This window comes from Apis florea, unplaced genomic scaffold (genome assembly GCF_048593485.1).
Source record: "Apis florea isolate Af1SG1 unplaced genomic scaffold, ASM4859348v1 contig_3203_pilon, whole genome shotgun sequence".
Taxonomy (NCBI): domain Eukaryota; kingdom Metazoa; phylum Arthropoda; class Insecta; order Hymenoptera; family Apidae; genus Apis; species Apis florea.
The window spans coordinates 4756417-4782294 of NW_028256723.1; the positions used below are offsets into that span (position 1 = coordinate 4756417).

Here is a 25878-nt window from a genome sequence, read left to right on the forward strand (position 1 = left end):
CCATAGGCTTATGTGCAGCCTGGATCCTTACACGGGCCTCGTTAAACTGGCGTACAAGCACCCTATACACATGGATTTTAAAAAGGTAGGCGCGCAGCCAGCTGATTCGCAACCCTCGCAGCAAAACCGTGAAAACTGCGTTTCACTACGCTGGATGCAAAGGCACCCCTGACCCGCAAAGTGTGCGACTACCACACACATGGATATGACGTAACTAGCCGGTTTTAAATGTCGCGCCCTAACGCGATTGTTTCCGCCGCATGCGCAAGAGTTCTGGTAAATTTATTAGACGGATCAAAATATTGTATATTTGTTGATAATCCTTGGGACGCTTTAATTACCTTGAAAGAATTTTTAAAAGAAAGAAAGATGGATTTAAAGATTCCAAAATATAAAAAGACAAAATAAAATATCTGTTCAAAATATTTACATAAATATTTCGAGTAATACATACGTGACGTTTGTTTATGCAAAAGAATTTTTGACGAAAAAACGTTATATAATGGATGAAAAAAATCAAACGCAGTTAAAACAAATATTAGAAAAGTCTAACATTTAAATCTCGTATCTGGAAAGCACGCTATCTCTAGCCGATCTCCCCTAACCAAATCGGCCGAACCACATTCCCGCCCATCAAATTAAATCAACTTCGCAGCTCGTCCGTGGCACAAGCATTCACACATTTTTCCCCGCGAAATTGCGAAAACACCCGGTAAACGCGATTCCGTTAAATCCCTTATCGCACACGCAACGATACGATCCTCCATCGCCATCGTCGATGAACAACGACCGTGTTTTTCGCCAACGCTCGCAGCGATCCACGCGGCGCCACGATCGAACCACGCACATTGGCGATTCGTTGTCGAATCACAGCGTGAGGAGACAACCTATCGCCGACTCTCCGGATATATTATTATTTCGTCGCGCAACCTGCGGAGAGGAGACCGTGGCACGCGAGACGAAGCTGCAATCTCGTTGTTGCACGCGAGGTGTGACCGGACGAGATACGCTGCAACGGCGATTGTTCGCGATTCTGGGCCGGGGAATTAATTCACGCGAGGCGTCGCGGAACAATAAGCGTGGCCCACGCTCCATCTCCATCCCACTCTCCATCCTCCCCCCACCACAGTCGTATCGTCGGCCGCGACGCGTCGGTTCAATGCGATTTTCGAAATCCAGCGCCATAAGGTGTAAAACCGGCCTCCTCCGTTTCGTCTGGCGAGTGTATTTGTTTGTTCGCTGCCATATGCCAGCTATGCGGCCACCATTATGCGCGTGCACCGTGCACGAGGAGCCAATGGACCCTTTGTTTTTTTTACGCTTCAACACACCGATCACACACCGTCTATCCCGGGATCTATCGTCGCAGCCACACTTGTTCGCCTCTCCTTCTCTTTCTCTTTCTCTTTCGCTCGCCACTCGTTCACGCGTTTTTATGCATGCGTACTCGTGCCGCTCCGCATCTATCTACATACATACGTAGCTCGCTCGGTTTAGGTTAACCCTCTCGACGTTCCTGGTTCGTTGCTCGTGCGATCTTTTTCCCTTTACTCGGCTCGGTCTATTGTGCAGGCTGGTCCTTTTTCCCTTGTTTCTTTGGTTTGTCTCTCGATAGTGAATGTCTGGCGGGTGGTGGTCGAGGTTTGGGCACACGAGTGTCCGCGGGAAAAACGACGTTATGCTTGCGTTTTTGTGGGGTTAGGAGCCTTTAAAAGTGTTAGAGGCTTTTGTGCAATTGGATTGAATGGTATATTTGTTTCGGTGTTAACAATATATTCAAGTTTTAATATTAACAATATTAATATAGCTATAGAAACGTCTTCAATCTATTAATTACGATTCAATGAACATTATCGTTCATTCATTCGAATCAACACTCGAATTAAACTTATTTGATTACTTTTACTTTCTTTTTTCTTTTCGACATGAATATCACCGATAGAAATTTCGCAAAAATTATAAATTTCAACCGACTTCTTGAAAAAAAAAGAGGGGGAAAGTAGGAGAATGGGAAGAAAGAAAGTTTAAACGATAATGAATTTCTTATTATATGGCCATGGGAGAGATGAAACATTCGAAAATTCCCAAGCATCGAATAGTTAGCTTTGTATTCGAAGTTGATAACAATTGACGCAAGATGGCAGGGAAATATTCACGCGTAAAAATGTTACAAAAGCTTTGTTTCATTACTGGCGTAGATAAAGAGAAAAAAATTCGTGAACATTGACTTCGTAAACGACGAACCGAATTAAAATTCAACCACTACTTTTGCACAATCCCGAATCGAAATTTTTACAGCGATACATAAATCCTTGTCGTGGAATTTTTTCGTTCGGTAAAGCTATCGAGTAATTGCGAATTTTTGCTTTGACTACACCTTTGGTAGAGTTGTTTCTGTAATAAGAAAAATTCGTTACTGAAAATATGATTTTGGTAAAAGGTTTTGCACGTATTTTAATTGTTACTTATCTTTTCTTTCTTTCTTTTTTTTTTTTTTTAAATTGATTAATAGAAATTACAAAACAAAGAAAGAAATTAAATTGCACATAGATACATTGTATTTTTACTTTTGTAAAAGTTTCTGTTCCAAAATTTGAAACTTATTATTAATTTTTTTACGTTATTTTTTATTTTAACGCTTAAAATTATTCAAATCGTGTTATAAAGTGAAAAATATTAGTTCATATTTTTGTAGCTTTGCTGCTTCGAAATCATGATATTCCATGTATAATAATTCGTAGCGCCCTTTGATCTTTGAGCCTTTCTACATCGTTCTATATTACGTTTGAGCATAAATTCAAAAGCTTGTCTATCAATGTTGCATGCTACTACGATTCTACTTTTTTCTCCTACTTTCTTCTTTTTCTACTCTTTATTTTTCGTTTTTCCTAACAATAAATTGTACAATGTTTTTTAATTTTTTATATATCGTAACTAAAAAATTTTCTCCAATTATCGTCATACGACGATAATTTAAAAATCACATTGATTTTCCATCGTTCAACTATACCTTCCCGGAAAATCACCTTATCGACCCTCACCGTTGCAATATATTTACACGGAGGTCTGATACCAAACAAAGAGGGAAAAGTCGACGTCAACATCGTGGACGAAACGATCGAGTCGAGGTCGCATAACTCCATCACGAAAAATAACTTAATTTCTAAACAATGTCGTTTCCCCCCGGCCGGGGGCAAGATGGCGGGGGTGCAGAGGGCGGCACCGGTCACTTCGTGAGCAAAAATTTGACGAAGCTTTTAGCCGGGTGATTCAATTAGCCGACGCTTTGGAGTGCATTATACACGCCGCTGTGTGTGGCCCTGTCATTTTCAGCAACTACCGACAGGCTTTAAGAGCGTGCACGCCGAAAAGAGTGGAGGCGATGTTAGAAAAGAGCGGTGGGAACAGTGAAAACAGTGGTAGAAGGTTACGAGAGGCCGGTGTCTGGTTTTCGCTTTTACTTTTTAAACGCCCATGCAAACTCGCTAGATAGCGACCTCTTGGAACGTGTCATCTATGACAGGGGACAAAAAACGATGAGTTTCGGGTAACGAGTCGGGCGAACGGCCGACTATACTCGTGCGGGAGGAAGAAAGACAAGAAGAAAACGACCAGCCTCTCTTTCTAGCCTCTCCGTATACGTACACGCCTCATTGACACGCCGCTTAAATGTTTTCTTCCACGCTCTGGAAAGTGTCTGAAGCAAAAAAAGAAGCTTATCTAATCTGCGCTGTTTCGTGAGGCGTTCGATGGACGCATGGAATATTTCTTACTATAATTCGGAGAATTGACCGTTTCTCGTGGTCAAAAAGAAAAGAAAAAGAAGAACTGGAAATATTCCTTCGAAGGAAAATAATTTGATTCTTTGCATCTTTATGCATATCTGCAAATGTGAAAGTGTGTTATTTTTTAGAGAATTGTAGTACAAAGAGTGAAACTGTGCGAAAATTTTAATTGGGGCCATCGAGTTCAAAGAAACAATTCCGGCGATGGGAATTAAAACACAATAGCAATAATTAAATTAAAATAGCAACGATGAAAAAGACACAAGACCGTTCGATCCGTGTCAAAAATCTGAAATGGTACTTTCTATAGGATACAATTATAAAAATCGCGAGTGTCGCGCAGTTAACGTTCCTCCCGATTTCAGTACTGTAAAATAAGCACGAGCAAACGTGATTTTCGTCCATTCTTCCTTTCTCCCGCGTACGCACACGCAGGTAACGTTACGAGGGAGGCGCAAATTCAGAACGAAACGCCAGTAATCTCTCTCTCCGCCGTGTTATTTCTGACTGTCACGCGATTCAACTGTCGAATATGATGCCGTTAGGACGATTCCTTTCTCTTTCGAAATCTAATCTGAACGGAAATAAATTCGTTTCATAATTCAATTCCTTTTTTTTAAACAATCTGCAACATTTATTGCTAAACTTAATATTGAAATAAATTATATTCGAACAAAAACGAACCTACCCTCTCCACATAATCCAACCATCCAAGTATCCATCCCATTTTTTCTCCTCCTTCAATCCGGAACAATATTCCGCGTCAAAGGACGCACGTGATTCGTAACTGTATAGAAAAAGCACTCGTGGAGCGCACGAATAACAAGGGGCTCCTTGTCAGAAGCAAGGGAGCGAGAAACAGAAAAAAAAAATATATATATATATAAAAAAAAAGAAAAAAGAAAAAAGAAAAACAGAAGGGAAACAAAGAAACGAATGCACCCTTAAAATAAGAGCGAGAGAGAGAGAGAGAGAAAGAAAGGAAAAGTGAAAAAAATAGGAACGAAAGAACTCGCAAGATCGTTGTTGCAAAGAAGGTCCGTGATTCAAAAATAGGTTTAATAGGTGGGCCGTGGAAAACAGCGGACCCAAACAAATTCTCGGATACGCCACGGGGTGTCTCGAGCGCACATGCCTCGCAGATGCACGCCACCCTCCGATTTCTCTGGTCCTCTCAGAGAACTTGGAAATTGGTTCCCTCCACGCGATATTTCACGTGTGCATCGCGTATTGTATGTGCGTTACGCACCCCTCCCTTTTGTTCAGGGTGAACGGAGACGGCAGTACGTATCGATTTGATGCGCCCTGTTGAAACGAGGCGTGTTTCTCGTGCCTTCCTCCGATTTTTCTCCCTATCTCTTTAAAAACGCGTACGTCCATCCACCTTGTTTTTGATCGATAAAAATGAATGAATTTGGATGCGGGTTCATTGTTTCGTTACGTAAAGAACATGGTGCGATCATGGTTTGGCAGGGGTAACTAGGGGTTTGGTATAGTTTTTACAGATGTTCGAGCCGGCAGGGTATATCGATATGGTAATGGAATGATTGTGTATGGACGAATGATTAACTTGTTTAAGAGATTAATCGATATTTCGAATGATCTCGATCGACCGTCTCGTCCAAAATGTTAGGTTTCGTTGGACGTGTAACTCGTATATTCGGATGGAAGTTAAGAAGGAAGGAAGAATAACAAAGGAAAACAGGAAAGGAGTGGGGAGTGGTGAAAAAACGAAACTCGCGCGTTTGCGGATGACGTTTCCACCGTTTGTTTTCCAATTATCGTCGCAGAATGGATTACACCCGAGACGAGGACGACTGATTAAACGGTGGAAGCGCGCGAGTTTCGGATTTAAATCGAGTACAACTGCATTGATTGAAATAATTGTTTAATTACACGGCTACTTCCGGTAATGACGGCGCTTTAAATTGAATCGTTGCTCGAGGTACGTTGCAGAGAGTGTGTATCGGCTGTGAGTTTTTCTCTCGGATTTAATCATTGGAAAGTATCGCGTGAGTGGCTCGACATCGATGATGTAAACTCTTTGTGTAAACTCGCAAAAATACAAATGGACAAGGTATCGAAAATATAAAAATTAATTCTTTGAAGAGATGGTTTTGTATTTTTTTTTTTTTTTTTTTTTTTACTATTTATTTTTGTACCATTTTATTGCATATTGTGTGTACAGCAATATCCTTAATTGAATTTCTTGCGAATTTGCGAAATACGAAAATAAAAAAAAAAAAATAAAACTGACTTTCGTATGACGTCTATGCGTCTAAAAAAAAAAAAAAAATTTTCTCTCGAAACTAATCAACTATTCATCTGGAACATTTTTTAATATTCCTAAAAACGAGCGAAATATTTCGGATGAAAAAAATTACGCACCGTGTATTTTACGTTATCCAATGTGTAAAACAATCCTCGATCATCGAACAAGAATTACAACGACCAACTTGTCCCTTGCCATCGACAAAAATCTTGCACGGAATAGCATAATTATCACTCGTGATCGAGTGTTCGAGTTATAAACGATGTAAAAGATATTCAGTGTTTGAAGAGGGAGTTTCGGCGGTTCGAGCAAACACCAAAAGAACATAGAAACACGGCGTGTTTTCAATCGGCGACAACAGCGACGACGGATCAATTGAATAAAGCTTAACGCTAAAATTAAACGGAGCTTAGTGGCGGCACAATGGTCGGCAATCGTTTTCGTTACAATTACTTATCCGATCGTTTCGAGCATTGTGCGCGAGAGGGCGCTGCGTCAGCGCGTTTTGTGCGTCTGACAGCTGCGGTGAATGACGCTATTACCGGTAAGTAGCGAGCATTATTTACACAGAAGCAATGGTAACATGTGCGCCGCGTCGATTGCTCTTTAACGCGTTAAGCTCAATAATAAATGCCACTCGAGATGTGTTACTCGTTTCTTGCCGCGACGTCAGTGTTTTTGGAACGTTTGCTTTAAAGGATACGAATAAAAGAAGGTAAAGGTGTGATGCGTTTTATAGGTTAGGTTAGGAAAGATTCGTTGAAAGATTATTACAAATTAGATTATGTAATAAATTAATCGGATTTGGAAAGTGCAATTAACTATATGTTAATTTGATACATTTTTCATTTAACATGAAATATATATGTTTAGTATTGTTAATATGCGTTAAGCTCAATAATAAATGCTACTCGAGATGTGTTACTCGTTTCTTGCCGCGACGTCAGTGTTTTTGGAACGTTTGCTTTAAAGGATACGAATAAAAGAAGGTAAAGGTGTGATGCGTTTTATAGGTTAGGTTAGGAAAGATTCGTTGAAAGATTATTACAAATTAGATTATGTAATAAATTAATCGGATTTGGGAAGTGCAATTAACTATATGTTAATTTGATACATTTTTCATTTAATTCAATAATTTTTCGATCCGATGTATAATCCTTACATTTTTATCGAATCAAAAGAAGTTAATTTATAATTATTGCATAATTTGAAGAAAAGAAACATTAGATCACGAGGCAAAATTAAGAAAAGATAAAATCGAAGCAATGCAAATTGGAACATATGCGAATTCGAGTAATCCACTAATGTAAATATATATTTCTAGTGTTAGATTAATTATTTATCTTTTCATTTTATTCACGTTTTATCATTATATCGACACGCGAGAAACACATTATACTGTAAAAATGAGGAACAGATGAAAGATTAATCATTTTTTATAATTCGTTTCGCTATTCTCTATCTCGACTTTTGATCATTACATGGATTATCCAAAGAAAAAAAAAATAAAAAAATAAAACAACGACAGAAATATGGCCGTTTAAAAGATCCTAATTGGATATTCTAATCAATGCGGCTCAATGTTTCAACAATTTTATTCGAGCCGCGTCCGTCCAATTATACACGGGCAAAGCTCTCCATTCCTGTTTCGTTTACCCGGGTACTTGATTCAACCGGTGGTCCTCTGGCAGGAATTCCGCGTCAATTATTAACCGTTGTCTGCGAGGCGCAATTAAAAATTATCGATAGCGGGCCAGGAACGCGCAGCTTTGTCAACAACGTTGATGAATTCAACGGAAACGTGTACTGACCCCCACGAGTAAACACAAAGAGTCGCGCAATGAAAGCGCAGAAATTCCAACACGGTAAAACACGGGCATCGGTGCGACGGGAATGGAGGAAGCGAGGAACGAATGGTTGAGAGGGAGATGCAAGAAGGCAGCGAGACAGAGAGAGAGAGAGAGAGACAACCGACGGAGAGAAAGAAGGAAGGGAAGAGGGAGAAGGGGATAATTACTCGCAGTGTCTTCTCTCATTTGCATTCTATTCCAGACGGCTGGGCGAAATCTCAGTTACACTTTTGTGCGTTGGTAAAGCAAGGTTATTATTTAAATAACTCTTTACTTTCAAAAGGCAAACGGAGGGAAGCTCTTTCCCTCCGACCCGGCTTGTTATATATCACGAGGATTCCTCTCGTTTGCGATACAATTCCAAAACTCGAAATGGAAGCCGACCCCCTCGTGAAACTAAGCCTCGAAAACCCGAAATTATGCGTGCACGCGAGATAATTTTCTATATTCCTATAAAAATTCTTCGAACCATTGCATAATTAAAAGTATCGTCGATCTCATCAGATTCTCCAACCCAAGAAACCCTTCAATCCCTATTTAAAGAAACCAACCCCTATAACCGTTCTCCCCCTACACGCAAAAGATTCTCTCTCTCTCTCTCTCTCTCTCTCTCTCTCTCTCTCTCTCTCTTTCTCTCTGTCTCTCTGTTGGCAAGGAAGGAAGAAAGGAAGGAAGGAAAGGAGGGGAGGAAAAAAGGCTGTCTCCACAATAAGTGGTACGCGACGGCACTTTTGATCGTCGTTGGCAGCTCGCAACGTGTTTAACGCGCGCGCGATGCACACGGTTGAGCGGCCGTTTGGATTGGGTAAGTGCGTTCCACGGAAGAGGAGGAGGGGTGGTGCAACAGCGGCCTTTTACGCTCTTCGACCCGCTGCAACCACCGAGCAGAGAGAGAGAGAGAGAGAGAGAGAAAGAGAGGTTGGCCGTGTGTTGCCCGTGAAATTGCTTGCACTTTCTCTCCTCGTCCTGTTCGCGTGCACACGCGCGTAAACACAGGCCCCGGGCGACTCGCGTCTTCCGTCTAAAATAAACTGACCGTGCAGAGATTTTCACGTGCAGGCGAGCTCGAATTGGGAAACGTCCGTGTGAAAGGGGAGAAGAAAAAAGGAAAAATGAGCCGAGCCCAGTTGAATCGGGATGGAAAACCTGCGCAGCGAAACACCAGTCGAAGCACATTTCTTTCGATTGGAAATTTCGTAAAAGGTACACTGCCTGTTAAAAATCCTTTCGCGTTGCAGCCCATCCCTCCCCCCAATATCTTAGTAATTCGTTACTCGATAAATAGACAGATTGGATGACGAAGGAAGTTTGTAATAATAATGTTTTTAAATTTTGAAATATACTACCTTTCAAAAATTCCTTCCTCCAATAATAATTCTATTCAATAAATAGATTATTTGGATTTTAATGAAACGAAATTTTCCAAATTTCGACTGATAAATCTTCAACAATTTTGTTGAAAAGATTTTTGGTTCGCGGAAAATAAAGTATTCGGATCATTCGAAAGGAAGTGGAAAGATTAATCGTTCTTTTTCTTTTCTGCGAGGAAAAAACACGTACAAAAAAAAAAAAAAGAAAAAGGAGAAACATTTTCAACGGAGCTAATACTATGGTTATAAGGAGTCTTCGTTTTCTCGCGGGGGGTCCAGGTCCATTCACCTTCGCCATCGGGTGTGTATTGACTGTCGAGCAAAGCTTTTATTTCTGGAGTTTGAAGAGTGTTGGCCCTCGTTCGATTTGCGAGCGTTCGCCACGTTTATTTTTGTTGCTACCGTTGTTTGCTCTGCCGGGGTTTCGCTTTTTCTGAAACCATCCGCGACGTGATTTATTGGGTTTCGCTTGGATCTTTAGATTTGAGAGCTGGATACCGCGTTGAATTCTGAAATTTCTTTCATTTCCATCCTTTTTTTCTCTCTCTCTCTCTTTTATTTTATTTTATTTTTTTTTTTTTTTGCGGATTGTTTATTTGCTCGAAAAAATTTGCTTTTTCGTTATACAACGATTGGTTCTAATACTTGATCGAAAGTGTTGATTCAAGTTTGCGAATTATCGTTATAATCGTGTAACAATACTTTCACGCATCGAAAATAATCGAAAATAATTTTCCACTTAAAAATCCAACTGTTTCTCCAACTGTTAAATGATGCTTCGATTATCGTTGATCAATATTATATTTATATACTGGAACATATATCATTGACTTGCACTACTTGCTCGTAGTGAAACAGCTCGATAAAACATCTTTTTAAATTGAGAATTTCCAAAACAAAATTATACGAAAATATTTCGTATTCAGATATACGAAGTTTGCAATTAATTTGCGAGATTTTTTTTTTTACTAAGAGTAGAAAAATAAATTCGTGAAAACCCATAATAACGCTCGTTTACACACGCGTTAATTGAGCATCAATGGAAATGTTAACGTAACGTCGAATTAACGAATCCTCGTGCAACCTATCTTTTTCAAGAAGATATATATTTTTTTTCTTCTTTTTCTTTTCCTTTTTTTTTTTTTTTTTTTTTCTATTCACATTCAAGAATCTATTCCAAGAGGTGACGGGAATAACTCCCGTGAAATTAGCGAGTCTATTCAATTAACATGTCCCTTCCCCCTTGCTTCTCGAGGGTTGTAACGAGTAATGAACTGCTAATGAAGCGAAACACCTTCCCCTCCCTCCCTCCTCCCCCCTCCCTCCCTCTCTCTCTCTCCTTCTCGAAAAGAAACACGCTTCACATTTTCACAGATCGGAATCGGCGAACTGTGGAGGAATACAGGCGTTGAACATAAATCTAAAAAAAGGCTCTCATTATTCAGTTGCATAAGCAAGAACGTTGAATAATAGTTCTATAAATAACGTTTTATTGCAGCCCGACTTTCTTTGAAAAGTCAACGACTCTCGGCCTGCCTTGCTGCGCGACTGTGACGACAACATCGATCGCCGACCTTTACAACACACAAACTCACCCCCCAGTAATGCACGATTCGCGTGTCATCACTCCGCGACTTGTACAAATTACTCTCCCTCCTTCCTCTCCACCGATCGATCGCAGCGATTAACGGTGTAAAATTTTCAACTGAACCGGCCGGAATGAAAGGGAAGGGAAGAAAATTTAGTATTAAAAAATCCGACAAATTTTTATGGATCGTTGAATTGAAGCCCTGGTATTAAGAGAGGAGGGGGAGGGGCATGATAAATAATGCGTTTCCATTCATCCAAGATCTTTCGCGGGTAATGTGTAATATTAGTGAGATGTAATTAAAAAAAAAGTTGCTTTGTCAGAGACTTTTTTTTTTTTCGTTCGTTGAGCGGTGTCGCTCAACAATTCTCTCTGTGTTAAAAAAAAAAAAAAAAAAAAAGGAAAAAAAAGAAAAAAATCTTCGTGATGGAATTCGTGAAAAAAATTAATCTCGAAAATAAAAAAATAAAAAACGACCACCTAACGAAATATATCGCGTTTTTCTTTTTTTTTTTTTTTTAAGGTTACACGTTGTCGAGATCTAAAGATAAAGATGGAAAAAAAAAGAAGACGAAGAAATATTTTTTTTTCTGCTTCAAATCGATCGAATTTAACTCTCGAATTTAAACGGTGTACAAGCATTAGGTTATCGTTTCCAAATTAATTAATTAATTAATTTCGTGGAAAATTGAGTCGGATACGGATAAACGATATTAAATTACGAAAGCACTTAACCTCGAATTATCAGGGAGGGAGGGAGGAGGGGAAAAAAAAGACATCCACGGCTGCTACATGATAATTTATTGCCAATTATTCTTTCGTTAATTACACGTTCGAATCGAAACGTTCTGGAGGAAAGAAGGAGAAGGAGGTGTAGATCGTTTCGTGAATTTGCATTTGTACGATGATTGTTTTAGAAAAACAGAGACGGAACTTTGCGGGATTAGATTAGTGTATAAAATTTGCATGTTAATTGATACTTTTTTTTTTCGCGAGAAATATTCGCTCTTCAAACGCGATATTTTTATAAAAAAATAATTTTGCAAATTATAATTCCTTTCACCGTCTAACGTGTAAAGATATAAATAATTTAGATTATCACGATCGATGCTTGAAATTTTATTCGTTTCGAATGACAATTGTATAACCTATTTCTCGATGAAATTACATAATACGTACGTATAGATTACCCATAGACAGATGTATACGGATTAATAATTTATTGGTTCGATGGAATTCGGTCGACTCGTTAGCCTAATTGACGAAATCGTTTCGAGCGTTCCATTCGATGCTCGTTGATGTAATATGTTGCATACATTGTTTCACGGTCCAGTTTTATTCATAGGTAAGCTCACACAGTTGTGCAATTTGAATTTATGCAAATGCGCAGCTGAATTATGTAACGAATTTGAACCGCGCCACTACGCGAACATGCTTGCCATTTACGGATTCCATAAAACGTTTTCTTCTTATTCCATAAGTAAAAGCGACCCCCTCTACGTGCTCGTGTTAATTCTATAAATAATTCCAAATACGTGATCTGTTTTAATGTGCACACCAACTTGTTAAAAAAAAATAATAGTAACAATCAATAATTCAATAACTCAATAAATTTTGAGTTACGTTACGCGTTATATACGATATTAAGTAAGGAAAAAGATAAAAAATGACTTTATGATCCTGCACGACTCTCTGATCAACGAAAAAAACGATCGAGGCAAGGTCAAAGACGTACGGAAGGAAGCGAGCGTGCAAACGTTACGATTACATTCCCGTAATAAACGTTACGAAACGGAATTTAAAGTAATTAAAAATGTTTTTAACGCGGTGTTGTGTCTGCGCGTAAAAAGAGTAAAAAGATAGGAAACGAAAGAGAGAGAGAGAGAGAGAGAGAGAGGAAAAAAGAGAATTAGAACGGCGCGCTGACTGCAAAAGATGGCAGAAATAGGGGCGCAAAAAGCTATGACATAGTACGCAATTATGAAAATGAGTTTGGATGAGACACGGCCACGGAAGACAAAGCTTTGAGAGATAACATTGACCAAAGTTACGAGGTTTTGCTTCTCCATTATTCAAACGAGAATCAGTCGGCCGCGGTCTGATGTATCTTTATCCTGTCGGTATGCCAGTAAAAATATGCGCATGCGCGAACGCTCGCAAATGACCACGATCCCGTGCGTCCGAGTTCATTACGACGTGCGCGGTGTCGTGGATGTCTCGGCCGAGAGGGGGAGAGGAAAAAAAAAAACTCGTAAATAGAATCGGCGAAAGGTGAACCTTTTCAAAACACTTCTGATGGCGGTAATGCGTTTCCGACGGAGAATCGTTCAGCAAAGGGGCTCGTGTGTTTTCGAAACTTTTCGATGGTGTGCGCATCGTGGACCAGATAAATATACGTTGTTGGAAATATTTACATTCTTGGCCTGGTTGTTTAGATGAATGTGAACTTTCGTCGATCGAGAAATCATTTTTATATTGATTCTATCAGAATATAGAATATAGAAAAATGTGAAATCAGGTTAGAAGAATACGTACGAAATAATTTCAACATTTGAGGTTATGTTAAAAGTGTTTCTCGTATAATATAAATAAAACTCGAATGAGTGTAACCATCCAATTTCACGTTTAACTCTAATCTCTGATGGCTGATGGTGATTATTTGAGAAAATTTGGCGAGTGTCGCTCGGTGATATTGCCGCTAACTATGAAATTCGAGGTTGGTAGACACGCGAAGAAATAAACTTTCCTAACCCTTCTCGACGTACGATTGCAATTCATTCCGAAGGGCGCAGAGATTTTTAATCGAGTTTCGTGACATCAAAGTGCCGCTGTCATCGCTTTCTCTCTTTCCCTCTCTATCCCCTCCTCGTTTCATCTCTTTCGCCTGGCCACGTCCGTCTCGTTTTCATGCCGCGCCCGTAGCGTCGTTCATCAGCTCGTTCGTAGCTGGAAATTAATCGTCGCTTCTGAAAATAAGAAGCGAGTCGAAAAACCCGAGAGTTAGCGGCCGCTGTCAAAGAAACACGACACTGTTTCCACTATTTATGAACCGTCCACGTCTCGCGACAAGGAGCACAAGTCAAACCTAATTCGAGGTGAAAGACGAAGGGTCGTGGCGACGGAGAGATTGAAGAGCCGGAATAATGGGCCGTTTCGGACTGGTGACAAATTTTTTTACGCCACGTGAACGAAAATATTGAAACATACCACGTGAGATATAGATAACATACGCGTAAAACACGCGTAAAAGATCTTAGAGAAAGATTGTTTGATATTTTGTGGAATGTTTCTGTTCGAGCTTCGATCCATACCTATAATTCTAAATAAATTAGATAACTTTTACAAAAGTTTTAGAAGAATTTATAATCACTAGAGTGTATAAAGAAAAAAAAAAAAATCGCAATAAGCGATCTTCCAGAAAATCTTTTTTATTTTCTTTCTCGATCCATGCGTCCATGTACACGTAAGATTCTCACGGCGATAAAGCTGGCTGTCCAGGTGGACATTTTAATTCGCGCTGGTATGACGAAGGACCGTCGTAAATTCGGTTGGCGGGCGAAAAATTCGCGGAAAGGTATCGCGAGAGCGTGTCTTCGAGCGTGGCCACGACGGCGGTGGCAACGATAGAATTACCCTGCGTCCATGAAATTTTATTGCCATCGATATTTCATGGGGCTCGCGGCTCGTCGTGTAACGGCCGATCCGCGCGCATTGCGCGCTCTGCCGGCCATTGTGGCCGGCACGCAATCAGTAAAGTGCCATACGCCGCTATTGAAACTGCTACTAATGAAAATTCTCGGGGAGACGCGAATAAAACTGACTGGTATTCAGGTATTCCAATAATTAATGAAATAAAAACTGGCCGCGTGTCATCTCGCCCATGGTTCAGGAATGAATTCTATCGGCATGGTATAAAATAATAGGGGAAAAAAAATAAAAGAAGACAAAAAATCGTATGAAGAGACAAGGAACGAGGATATAGGAAGGGAAAAGAAGAGAGAGAGAGAGAATAAAATGCATGACGAGTAGTGTAAAAAAAAAAGCTTGGATAGAAAAATTAAGTTTTTTTTTCTGACGTAATTAGATGTAAAATAAATTATTGAATTTTTTTTTTTAACTAATTTAGTGACATATATAAACGTCTTTTTTAAAAGATCTGTTTCCACTTGTATGCATTTACTGTCCTTTCGTATTTATTGTCTTTCCAAGCAGCTGGTCCTCTTGCAGCTTCGATACATAGTGAGTCCAAGTTTTTTTCTTGAACGGTTGAGCCATGTGTTCTTCGTCAAAGCTGCAAGCTATAAAACGATTGTAAATTTTTACGGAAGTGTTCAATAATATCGTCCTATTTTTTTTTTTTTTCTTACCATTCGTAGATACACGTTACACATTTCCCATATTTCTTTTTAGAATTACTTAAAAAAAAATGGAATTGTTCAGAAGAAATAAAAATTTCCACTATAAATATAATTCTGTCATTTAACCATGCGAAAACCTAACCTAAAAAGTACAATAATCCTAGTCTTAAGTTCAATCACGATACTTGAAACTTAATAACTTCATAAATCAGATCCTTTGTTAAACGTAAGATTCTTCTGTCTTCTTCTTCCCCGCCTCGCGAGGAGGAAAGAGGAAAAGAGGGGAAAAAAGAGCGAAATAACAAAATTACAGAGTCGCTTCGTCAGAAGCAGGCTCCGTTAAATCAACCGAGCCTCACTCCCTCCTCTGTCCACGGCTCTCGTTTCACCGACACCCTCTCATCTCCTCTTGCATTTCAGCAAGGTCCTTTCCCGCTTTCCTTCCAGTCAGCCTGTAATCTAGGAATCTATGATTCAACGGCACTCGTGCGCCCCCAGCATCTGCTCCCTGATGGACGCACTTCAAACTGTCCCGCTCACAAAGCGAGCTCTGTTCTTAGGAAATAATGTTTTCGCCGGCATGTCCTTCTCTCTTCACCTTTCCCTATTCTCTCTCTCTCTCTCTCTCTCTCTCTCTCTCTCTCTCTCTCTCTCTCTCTCTCTCTCTCTCTCTCCTTCTCTTATTCCCATAGAACCGCTTAAAATACCTTGTAGATGGAAGATAGCGCTCGACAGACCAGAAGTACAGCAGAAGAGAAGCGAACAAGGTTTTGTTCGTGGTCTAACAGGTGCTCGGTAATTCGACGTATGTATGCAGATGGCGCACGTGTTCTCTTCGGTGTAATGCGTTGCGGGAATGGAGTGTGTGTCTCTCCGCGAGGCCAGTCGAATCGCGATTGAATTATTGAGATTTCTTGGCGAGAGGTTATGTGCACGTTCCAAATGCGGTGATGTTAAGAATTCTTAAGAGACTTTGAATTTGTCATTGTATTTATTAGCGTATTAACGAACGTCTGGTTTTATTTAACATAAATACTTAAGTAAGTATTTTGAGGTTATTGTACAAATTAGAAAATTCGTCGATGGATTAATTTTCGCTCGTTTAAAATTAATGTGACGGGTCAAGAGAATAAATTTGATTATTTTATCGCGTTCCAAGGATGAAATACATTTCGAAGCGACGAAAATTTCGTAACGATACTTCACGTGTTCCGCTTATCGAGACGTCAATCTTCGTCCACGTGATCGCGATACGCGAATAATCGAAAATTCGTCTGTCCGTTTGAATTTAGAGTGGATATCTGATACGCGATTCTTATGTATAGATAACGAAACGTTCGACTTAAACAGATGTAATTAATAACCCGTTGAGAATTGAGAAACGATCGATGAAGAATTTAAATTATCGCGATTTGAATTAATACAAATTTTCTCAGAGGGACGATAGATTTTGAATTTTTAAGTTCGTCCGTCTTCGTTAAATTAATCGAGTATCTCATCACGTCGTGATTAATAAAGTTTTCCAATACATGAATTATTGTTCGACTTTACTTGGACAAATTAAAAATTTTATCTTACGGATTTATCCCATTCCCGCGCGTATTTAAATCTCGAAAAGACAAGCGAGATATTTCGTCGAGAATGTTGCATCCACGAGATACTGTGTCGCTAGGATATCTCGCCCATATATACGAAAAGGTTAGAGGGGAGAATGTGTTTCCCGCGTTAACCAAAAATTGAACAGAGTCCTCTCGCTCTGTCCTTTCCCACCCCGAATCACCTGTGAAAGATTGCACCTATCGATATCCACGTGCTGAACGTGGGAAAAAAGTCGGGGGAAAAATAGAAAAAGATACGACAGAGGTGGAAAAAAGTCTGTACATAAATCGTTTCGAAGCGGTGTTCGGTGGCCATCGTCATCGTATCGGTCCTGGAACTGGGTCAGACCAGTTTTTCCCGGCGACTTGTTCCCGGCAAAGATAGCAACCTGCGCCTCGATCGTCTTTTTTAACCTTCCCCTCCCCCTCTCCTCGCCCCTTTATTTTTCAGCTTCCTTTATTTCAAAGGAGAAGCGTTCCCTTTCAGTGACGTTAATTCGATATTCAGAGCAAGTAACTCGAAGATCAAAAAAGTGGTGAAGGATTGCCACGAGTTTGGAAGGAGAAACTCATTCGTATTAAAAATAGAAAAAAAAAAAAAAAAAAAAAAAAAACAAATTGAAGCATCCTTAACCTCACTTTGTAAGTTTTAGCAGTTCATCGCGTCTCGATAAAACACATCCCTCTTTTTTATCGATTTTTTTTTTTTGCGTCGATAAAATGCGAAAAATTCTTGTCTTACTCGAAAAGAAAAAAAAAAAAAAAAACATTAACGTCCTTAAAATTAGAAGAAATCGTAAATCACTTTAAAAAGAAAACATCTTTGTGCAATAAATTCTTCCACGGTGTCTTATTGCACGATCAAGAATAATCCTTATCCCTCTGCAAAATTATAATCCCCGTCTGTTTCGCGCGTGGATGATCTTATTTCTCGCGAAAAAAAAAAACATTGTCTAACCTCGAAAAAAATAATCCACTTCCCCCTCCCCCGTACTTCACTTACACCCCCTATCTCGCCGTCGTTCCGCCATCGCTGTGAAACTTTCCGGAGAAAGTTGATTGAAAAGCTCCGCGGTTTAACTTCGCCTCTAAAACCAGCTCGGTTCCAGACCTGCTGGAACTAGGTCGACCCGATCCTTTCAACTGGCCCATTGTTGCGCGATCTTTCACGAAAATTCGCTCCCCCCTCTCTGCCGATTTCTCTCCTCCTCCTCCTCCTCCTCCTCCTCTCTTCGTTTTTCGCGTGGAATAAGAGAAAGAGAGGATCAAGTAAGTACTCGTAAAGCAGGAACAATGATCAGAGGGAGGGGAGAGAAGGGTCTGCGCGGACCCCTGAGGCTAGCTCTTTCTCCCTATTTCCTGTAACGCCTCGCGCTAACTTGCCATTTTTAACCTCGCTTCGTTTTGAATTTAAGTGATTGTATTTTTCTTTCCTCCCCCTTTTTTTTTATTTTTAAGCATTTTTGGAAAAAGGGTGAAATGGAAATATGACCCGTTGCCATTATTCAAGAGAGATTTGAGATTGTAATCGATACTTAAACGAAATAGGTACGAAATTGTTTCTAAAGATAAGTGATAAATAACAAGAGACGAGAAACGTGGATTTCGATAGCTTCTTGACGTCACTATCCATTTATTTCCTTCTTTCTTTTATATAAAGGCGAACGTGGTGGTGGAAAAATTTCAAAATTTCCTTTCACCAATTTCAAGGGAATGGAATAATTATCGAGATATAATTACGGAGATACGGATTCTTCACGCACGATACAAATGGACAAAATTAAATTAAAATGTTTGTACAATTTATCGTTACAAAGTTACGCGCAATTAAAAATTCTCCACGCTATTTACTTTTCCACGCGTCATCGAAAACAACGTCGAAACGGGATAATTTCCATTCCAGCGAAAATCTGTGCCGGCTAATTTCAAGATATATATAATAATACACCCTCGTTTTAATCCCGTTATGGGAATCTGGAAAAATCGTCCGCCATCTAATCCCGTTTAACACCCGCATGGATCTGCCGCGTTCGCATCTTATTATTAAACCTCGCCACGAGGTTCGAGAACACCGTGACACGGAATCATCGTCATGCTGACCGCGGCAGAAAGCGGCAGGAAACAGTCTCCACGTGTTGTAAATCAGCCACACTGACTCGGCTACTTTGACCCTTAGATTCTGGTGAACGCGAGACGATAGCGACACGAAACAATTTGTATTGCTAGATTTCGTTTTAACAACCCGTGAATTTACCAGTTCCTGATAACTACGTCGCACGTAATACGATATTTCACTGGTTCGTACTGGGTAATTGCTTTACTCAAGAGAATTAATTTCTTTTTTCAAGTTCTGAAGGTCGATTGAAATTATTTTTAACGCTGTATACATTTATTTTTAAGTAGAAAAGTCCTTTCCTTTTTTTTTTTTTTTTTTTTTTTGAGATAGATAAATTTCATTTCTGTAAATGAATTTTCTCCAAAAGTGACGAAATTACAACGTGTTTTGAAATCAATGCTTATTTTTTCTGAATGAAAGAATTCTAATTGCAAATTGACGATATAATAAAACTCTTCGTATCCAACGATACAATTTTATCTGTAATTTTATTTTGATTTAATAATCGAGAATATGAGATGTGTTAATAATTCGGCGTGTGCACTAAAATGAAAGATTTTATACGAATAACAGTACTTTTTATCATCACGTTATTTGATAAGAAAATGTAAAAAGTAAATTGAGCTCATCTTAATGGAATTTACAGGCGTACTATACGGGTCAATCAAGATACAACACATATCTACCGTCAATGGGAATCAAAAGTGACAACTGTCAACCTAAATCAATGTCAGATGTCAGACAATCCTCCATTCTATCCAACGTAATGTCGACTTCCGTTCGAATTAATCATTACAATCAGTGTTGGAAACTAAACTAGAAATCAATTGGTTTATATATAATTCATTGATGTATAGTTATTTAAAAAAATCTCTCTCTCTCTCTCTCTCTCTATTGAAAGACAAATACAAGACTCGTAGATGCCGAGTCTTCTTCGAAATCAAGAAACGTTCTCTTTATGAGAAACAGACGCGCTCTCAGACAAATCTGCGTCCTATTTGCGCCAGCAATGCACGTTGACACGGCCGTACTCGATGACATGCGTAATAGAGCGCAAGAGAGGATAAAAGGATGGCGTCGAGTCGATGAATTTTTGATTGGCCCAATGCGACGCGCTTCTCTGATCTCATTCGACTTGTGTTATGTTTCGACTTTTTTTTTTTTTTTTTGCCTACTTGGCCTGTAATCGACGATGTTGAGGTGGTGGAAAGTGATCTCTTGAAAGTTATATAGAGGTAGCAGGGCATGGGAAAATGGTTGGAAGACGGTTGAATGACCCGTATGGATTCATGAAATGAGATTTGAGGTTATGCAAGTTGGACAAATAAATGTGAAATAAATTCGAGATAAGTTGGGTATGAATGATTGGTTATTATTTATCATCTATATAATTTTAAATTGTATTTCTCAAGATTCAAGTTATTTGTTAATAAGTAACGAAGTGCTTTGCGAAACTTAAACTTGTTGCCGGTAAGTAGGGCAAACAAAATATATCCGACCGTTGAAAATTGGAGGGTTTAGCAGTTTTTGGGGATGACGCGGCAAAGTAACGTCTTAAGAATAGGGAAAAATCCTAAGGTGGCGAAGTTTCTGCCCCTCGGGGGCCGGAAATTTCGGTAGGATTACTGTAATCCCTTTCAAAATCTAATAAGCAGTTGACACAAATTACAAGAAGCACCTGCCCTATCCACGGAAGTCGGCACTTCTTCCCTGTGATTTCTCAAAATTAGATGCCCCATCCTAAGAAAACTTTGTAACGACATTCTGAATTCGGGTCACCATCACTTTTTGTCCTGTAATTTCCAACCTTCTCGTAGTTCGCAGCTGTATATTCAGGTTACGTGAATAACAACCTTAATTAACCGAGAACCACTTCTCCCTTTTGAAAATGACCAATAATTATTCTCTCCGATCCCATTCCGATCAGAAGAATTATATAATGGCTGTAATATAAAGAATTTATAGATTAATAATAGATTTAAAAAAATCATTAACCCTAAAAAAAAAAAACATATCGCCTTTCACTCGAAATAACTAACATCAAGTTATCCAAATAAATCCCTTCTCCTCCCCAAACAGATCGCATAAACCTCGCAAACTCCCCTCCATCGAATTTCAAACATCTATTCCGCTCCCCCCGTCCGAGAATCGTGTTCAAAATCGAAGAGCGAAAAGAGAGTTCGTCATCGAGTTTCGCCACTAGGCGTCTCCTCCTGTCATCCTCCTGCGCGCCCCCTAATTAGACACTGGAAAACGACTGTTCGAGAAGCAATTTCACGCGGCTCGAATCAGCAACGTTGGCTCGCCGAAACGGAACAGTCGAGGCGTGGAGAAGGAGAAGGAGAAAGGAGAGGGATAGGGAAGGAAAGAGAAGTGCAGCGGTGCAAAAGCGAGAGGCCATTCAGCGGCAATCACCGGGGCGTAGACCGGTCCCTCCCACGGGACCCAGGACGTCCAGTCTGTCATTCATTCAAATTAATCTCCTGAATGTTTCAACGGGCATTGCGCGTGTCGTAAAACTCGCCGGTTTATAGTGGTCATAGCGAACAACAAAACGGCCAGATGAATTCGGGTTAATAAGTCGGATGTCGTTTAACGAGGTCACGTGTTCTTCCCCAGATTTTCAATTCGACAATGGCCTACCCTTTGCCCAGGTTAATTAACGCGGAGTTTGCATATCGAGACTTTCTTTTTTCTTCTTCTCTGTTTTGGTTTTGCTTCGACGATTTTTAGTCGAATAGATTTATCCAAGATTGATAAATTAGGATTAAGCGACGTGGGTTAATATTGTAATTAGATTTGGGTAAAAATTTATCATGTCTACATTCGAACACGTGATCTCACTTTTCTTCTTCATTAAATATTTCACGTTCCAACTATAAAACTGCCAGCGTGTGCTAATTACCGAGCTCGATCATTTGTAAGTAACGTCCGTCGGTTTCTCTAATTGGCCCAGAGATCCGCGTGCAATCTCTGCTCTGGACGATAATCGCGAAACGCCCGCCCGGTATCTTGTTTCCGTGGACGAATGGACAACAAGGTGGACGTCATTGGCCAGGAGTCGGTAATAGAGGAAGCGCCATAAGGGTGGCCGGATCATTTTCATTAAGACCTGGTCAATTAGATGTGCCTCGAATGGCGTCCAGTCTCTTGGACTTGGACGGAACTCGCCCACGATACACCTTGAACACGATGGCCCGATAGAACCATCGAACAAAAGAAGAGAATCGTGTTGTAGGGCCATGGTGGAGGGAGGGAAGGACGTTAACTGGAAGAGATTCGTAAGCGGACCAGGCGTGGCAGAGGAACGAGAGAGCGAACAGACCACTCCTACGGCCTCGACACGAGAAGCCCGCCATAACCTCGCCACTAGTAATTGAACGCAAGTGGTTGAAAGTACTTCTTGGCTCCCGGAAGCATCTCGGCTACCACCACCACTGGGAACATTTCCTTTTTTTTTCTTCCTCTCTTTCTTCCTTCCTCTCTTTCTTATTTCGAGAAAAAAATGAAGAGAAATGTGTTTGGTCCTCGTGGCTCTTTGGCACGCTGGATGATATGATTCTTCTTCCTAGTTTCCTCGCGTGGTATTGTTACGCATATTGGGCTACGTAAACGGATTTATTTATTTTTTTTTTTTGTTAATTTTGAATAATGGATCGATTGTTGGTTAAAATAATGTATCTCAAGTTCATTGATTGTGAATCAAGATATACTATTTTAATTCATATTATTTTAAGAATGTAGATTTTTTTCCATAACAATTTGTAATTTGCAAGAATTTATAATACCAACATAAACTGATTGTCAGAGTGCCTTTGCAGTTTATGTTACAACCATGATGGATAAATCTTCTATGGTTGAAGAAATTATGGTTGAATTCCGTGAGAAACTGTTACTGATAGTCGCTTCGTTTACTCATAAAATTTCCACCAAGCAGTTTCGTGAAGACTCCATGAAGCGGAGTTTGTTGCCTCTGAAAGCTAGGAACTGATGTTGTTATTGAATCTAAGAATATGTAAATGAATGCGGGAAGAATGGCGGGAGTCTGTATACGCAAATGTTTTTGCATATTTCTATGTGGAAAATATGATTCAATTATTATATGAAAGTTTAAAATACTTTGTGTATTGTTTTTTAATTGATAATTATTTCACGACATTCGTTGATCCATGTTCAAGATTTTTGGAAACTATCAATATGATGCGATTTCAAACGCAAGTGCAAAAAGAAACTAGTGTAACGTGTAACATTTGTGATAGTAAATACTTAAAATTTGTTGAAATACTATTTACAAGAGCACTATTATATCCTAAGATGTTTCTTCTCTTTATGCTTTATTCAGTTGATGGAACCGATTTTTTTTCAAAGTATAATAGAAAGAGCTCTTATTGACACTACATTCTTCATTCAGTTTAAGTGTATCCAATCTCTCTCTGTATCTAACCTCTAATTGTACCGACGTTTCGAGTTGTCAATAGATGACGATTGTCCCATTCTCGCAGCGCACCGCCGCTCTTAAGATAAATTGATATAATTGTAAGGTCTGCTTTCAGAGGACGCCTATTAGAACGATCAAGAGAACGTCAAATAGAACACAAAGATGTAACATAAGTATTGTAAGAAGATTTATAGTTAACAAGTTTTAACAAGAGTGTTTCATGTTTGCAAATGAAAAATTATCAATTGTTTTTCTCTTTTTTTTCATATAAATAAATTTTTTATTTCTTTGTTTCATTGTAAATCGTCATTGTTTATCTATAATCACAAATAATTAATTATATTATAAATAAATAATATTAGATGTAATTTAATGAATATAATAAACAATATGAATAATTTTTATCTCAAAAAACGCAATTTGATTTTGTAATTTAATTTAATAATTTTCATTAATATATTATCCTTATAAATATATTCTTTTTAATAAAATTCATATAAAATTTTCTATTATATAATTCTAGGCACAATTCTAATTACACATTGCAAAACTTTTTTCTGTAAATTTTATGCTCTCTCTTTAAAATTTTAATTTTGGAGAGTTTTGAATTAAAATCCACAATGAAAAATATGGATAAAAAAAAGGCCTAAAATAAAGTTTTATTTTTTAATACAATTTTATGTACAATGATATAATTTTTTATCGTAAAAAGTATACAAAATTATTTATATACAAAATTTATTGAAATTTTTCTTATTTCTAGTTCTAAATATGCGCATACATACATCCAACATACATAAATTCTTAAATACTACGCACAAAAATTCACTTTATTCCTTGGAAGAAAGAGACAGGAACTTCTATCTTCAAATGTAGACATATTTTACTTCAGCTGTAATACATTCATCATGGCATAAAAAAATACAATATCAAACCTCAAACCATCATCTCATAAAAACATGGAGAGGAATGATTACAATTCAAAAACAAGAGTCAATCTTGATCACCAAAATTCAATATATACTTTAGCCCGCTTTAGTAATTATAAGATAACAATACAAATAATATTAACGAGAATAGTAATAGCGCTTGAAGCCGCCTAGCGGCAATATCGGTACTAAGCATTAGCTAATATCTATAGTTTCTTAATCGTAGACATTGCAATATTGAAACATGACATCTCGTTATAAATTCTTTTCTATAATTTAATAATGTAATAATTTCAGTTCAATATAGGCTAATCATTTTATAGTTCTTTTTAAATCGATTCGTGAAGATTCTTGGCATAAAAGCCAATGAAGATTCTTGGCACAAAACGTTTACTTCACCGCCTAAAGAAATAAGACGAATTCCACTTTACGATATATCGTAGAAAGAGCAACTATATGCGATTGAGTTTTTATTTCTGCATTCTTTCAAATAGCAAATACGTGTTATGGAAATTCCTTGAAAAATCTTAGTGACAATACGTTACCATTGATGGAAATGAGAAATGTTCGAATTTTAACTTGATTTAATCCTTTTATTTCAAAAGAATACGTATGCAAAAATTGTTATATAACATATGGAAATATATATATAAAAAGATCTAAAATTTGAAACTGAGATTTGTTTATTTCTAAATCTTTCTGATTTTATAATTAATAAAATTAGAGAAAATTATAATAAAAATGTTAATTTAATTTATAGAATAAAATATATATGTAATAAAGATAATGAAAAAAAAGCAATAATAATTTAGATTGATGTAATCAATGTTACTTTATTTTTTTTTTTTTTTTTGTAAATTTTTATTTTTGAGAATCCTCTTTCAAGCTATCTTGAACAATTCATATCGTTATCTATAATATCTAATCTTTGATCTATCCGCAATTTTCAGATGAGATCAATATTTTATTATTCAAAAAATAAACTTCCAATTATTATGATCTTTATTATAATAATTCTATTCCAAATACAATACAAAAAAATAATTTGCAATTTTGGAATTTTTTCCACAATCATCTTCTCATTCCCGTTAAATCAGTATATCTAAATTTTACATATCTGTCACCGACATTAAAAGATTATTAAAGAAAAGCAACCCCTCTCCGTGCCCACAAGCATTGCGCGGATATCCCGCGCGATACCCGAAGTGAAACGAATCTCCGTCGTCTAAGCTGGATGTGACAACAGCACCCCTCCATCGTCTTCAATCCTTTGTCGAACCCTTGTACCGGCACGACGCACAATAAGTGGCGGGCGTTATCATAAATAAAGAGCGGCTAAATTAGATTTCCAAATCAAGATGGCGACCGTATTGTCTACGACAGAGACTGAATTAATTGGATTTCAGAGCCAACTTTGTCGCGTCTCGCACCAATCTGTTCCCCGTCCCCCTACTCCTTCTTCTATATCACCTTTGCGGCCCCCACCACTCGAGGTCCCCCACTCTTGGCTATTCCTTTCGTCTCAGCAGCCGAGCGTAAACGATGCGGTACTCGAGATGCGCCACGAACTTACC

At 38.5% G+C, this 25878-nt stretch overlaps 1 protein-coding gene and 1 long non-coding RNA gene across 9 annotated transcripts in view; one reads left to right on the top strand and one right to left on the bottom strand.

Annotated features, from left to right (window-relative positions):
* Nucleotides 1-25878, top strand: part of LOC100871615 (uncharacterized) — a 503962-nt gene that overhangs the window by 470941 nt on the left and 7143 nt on the right. The window contains exon 10 of one of the 8 annotated variants that reach the window (XM_086911192.1): nucleotides 23491-23591. The exons of the other annotated variants lie outside the window; for them this stretch is intronic. Coding sequence (XP_086767318.1) covers nucleotides 23491-23548 — 58 coding nt within the window. The 3' untranslated portion in view covers nucleotides 23549-23591. Of the gene's footprint in view, nucleotides 1-23490; nucleotides 23592-25878 lie in introns of those variants that run through there. 8 annotated transcript variants of the gene reach the window in all.
* LOC147657157 (uncharacterized) overlaps nucleotides 1-25878 on the bottom strand; it is a 92391-nt gene that overhangs the window by 791 nt on the left and 65722 nt on the right. The gene's annotated exons all lie outside the window — the stretch shown is intronic.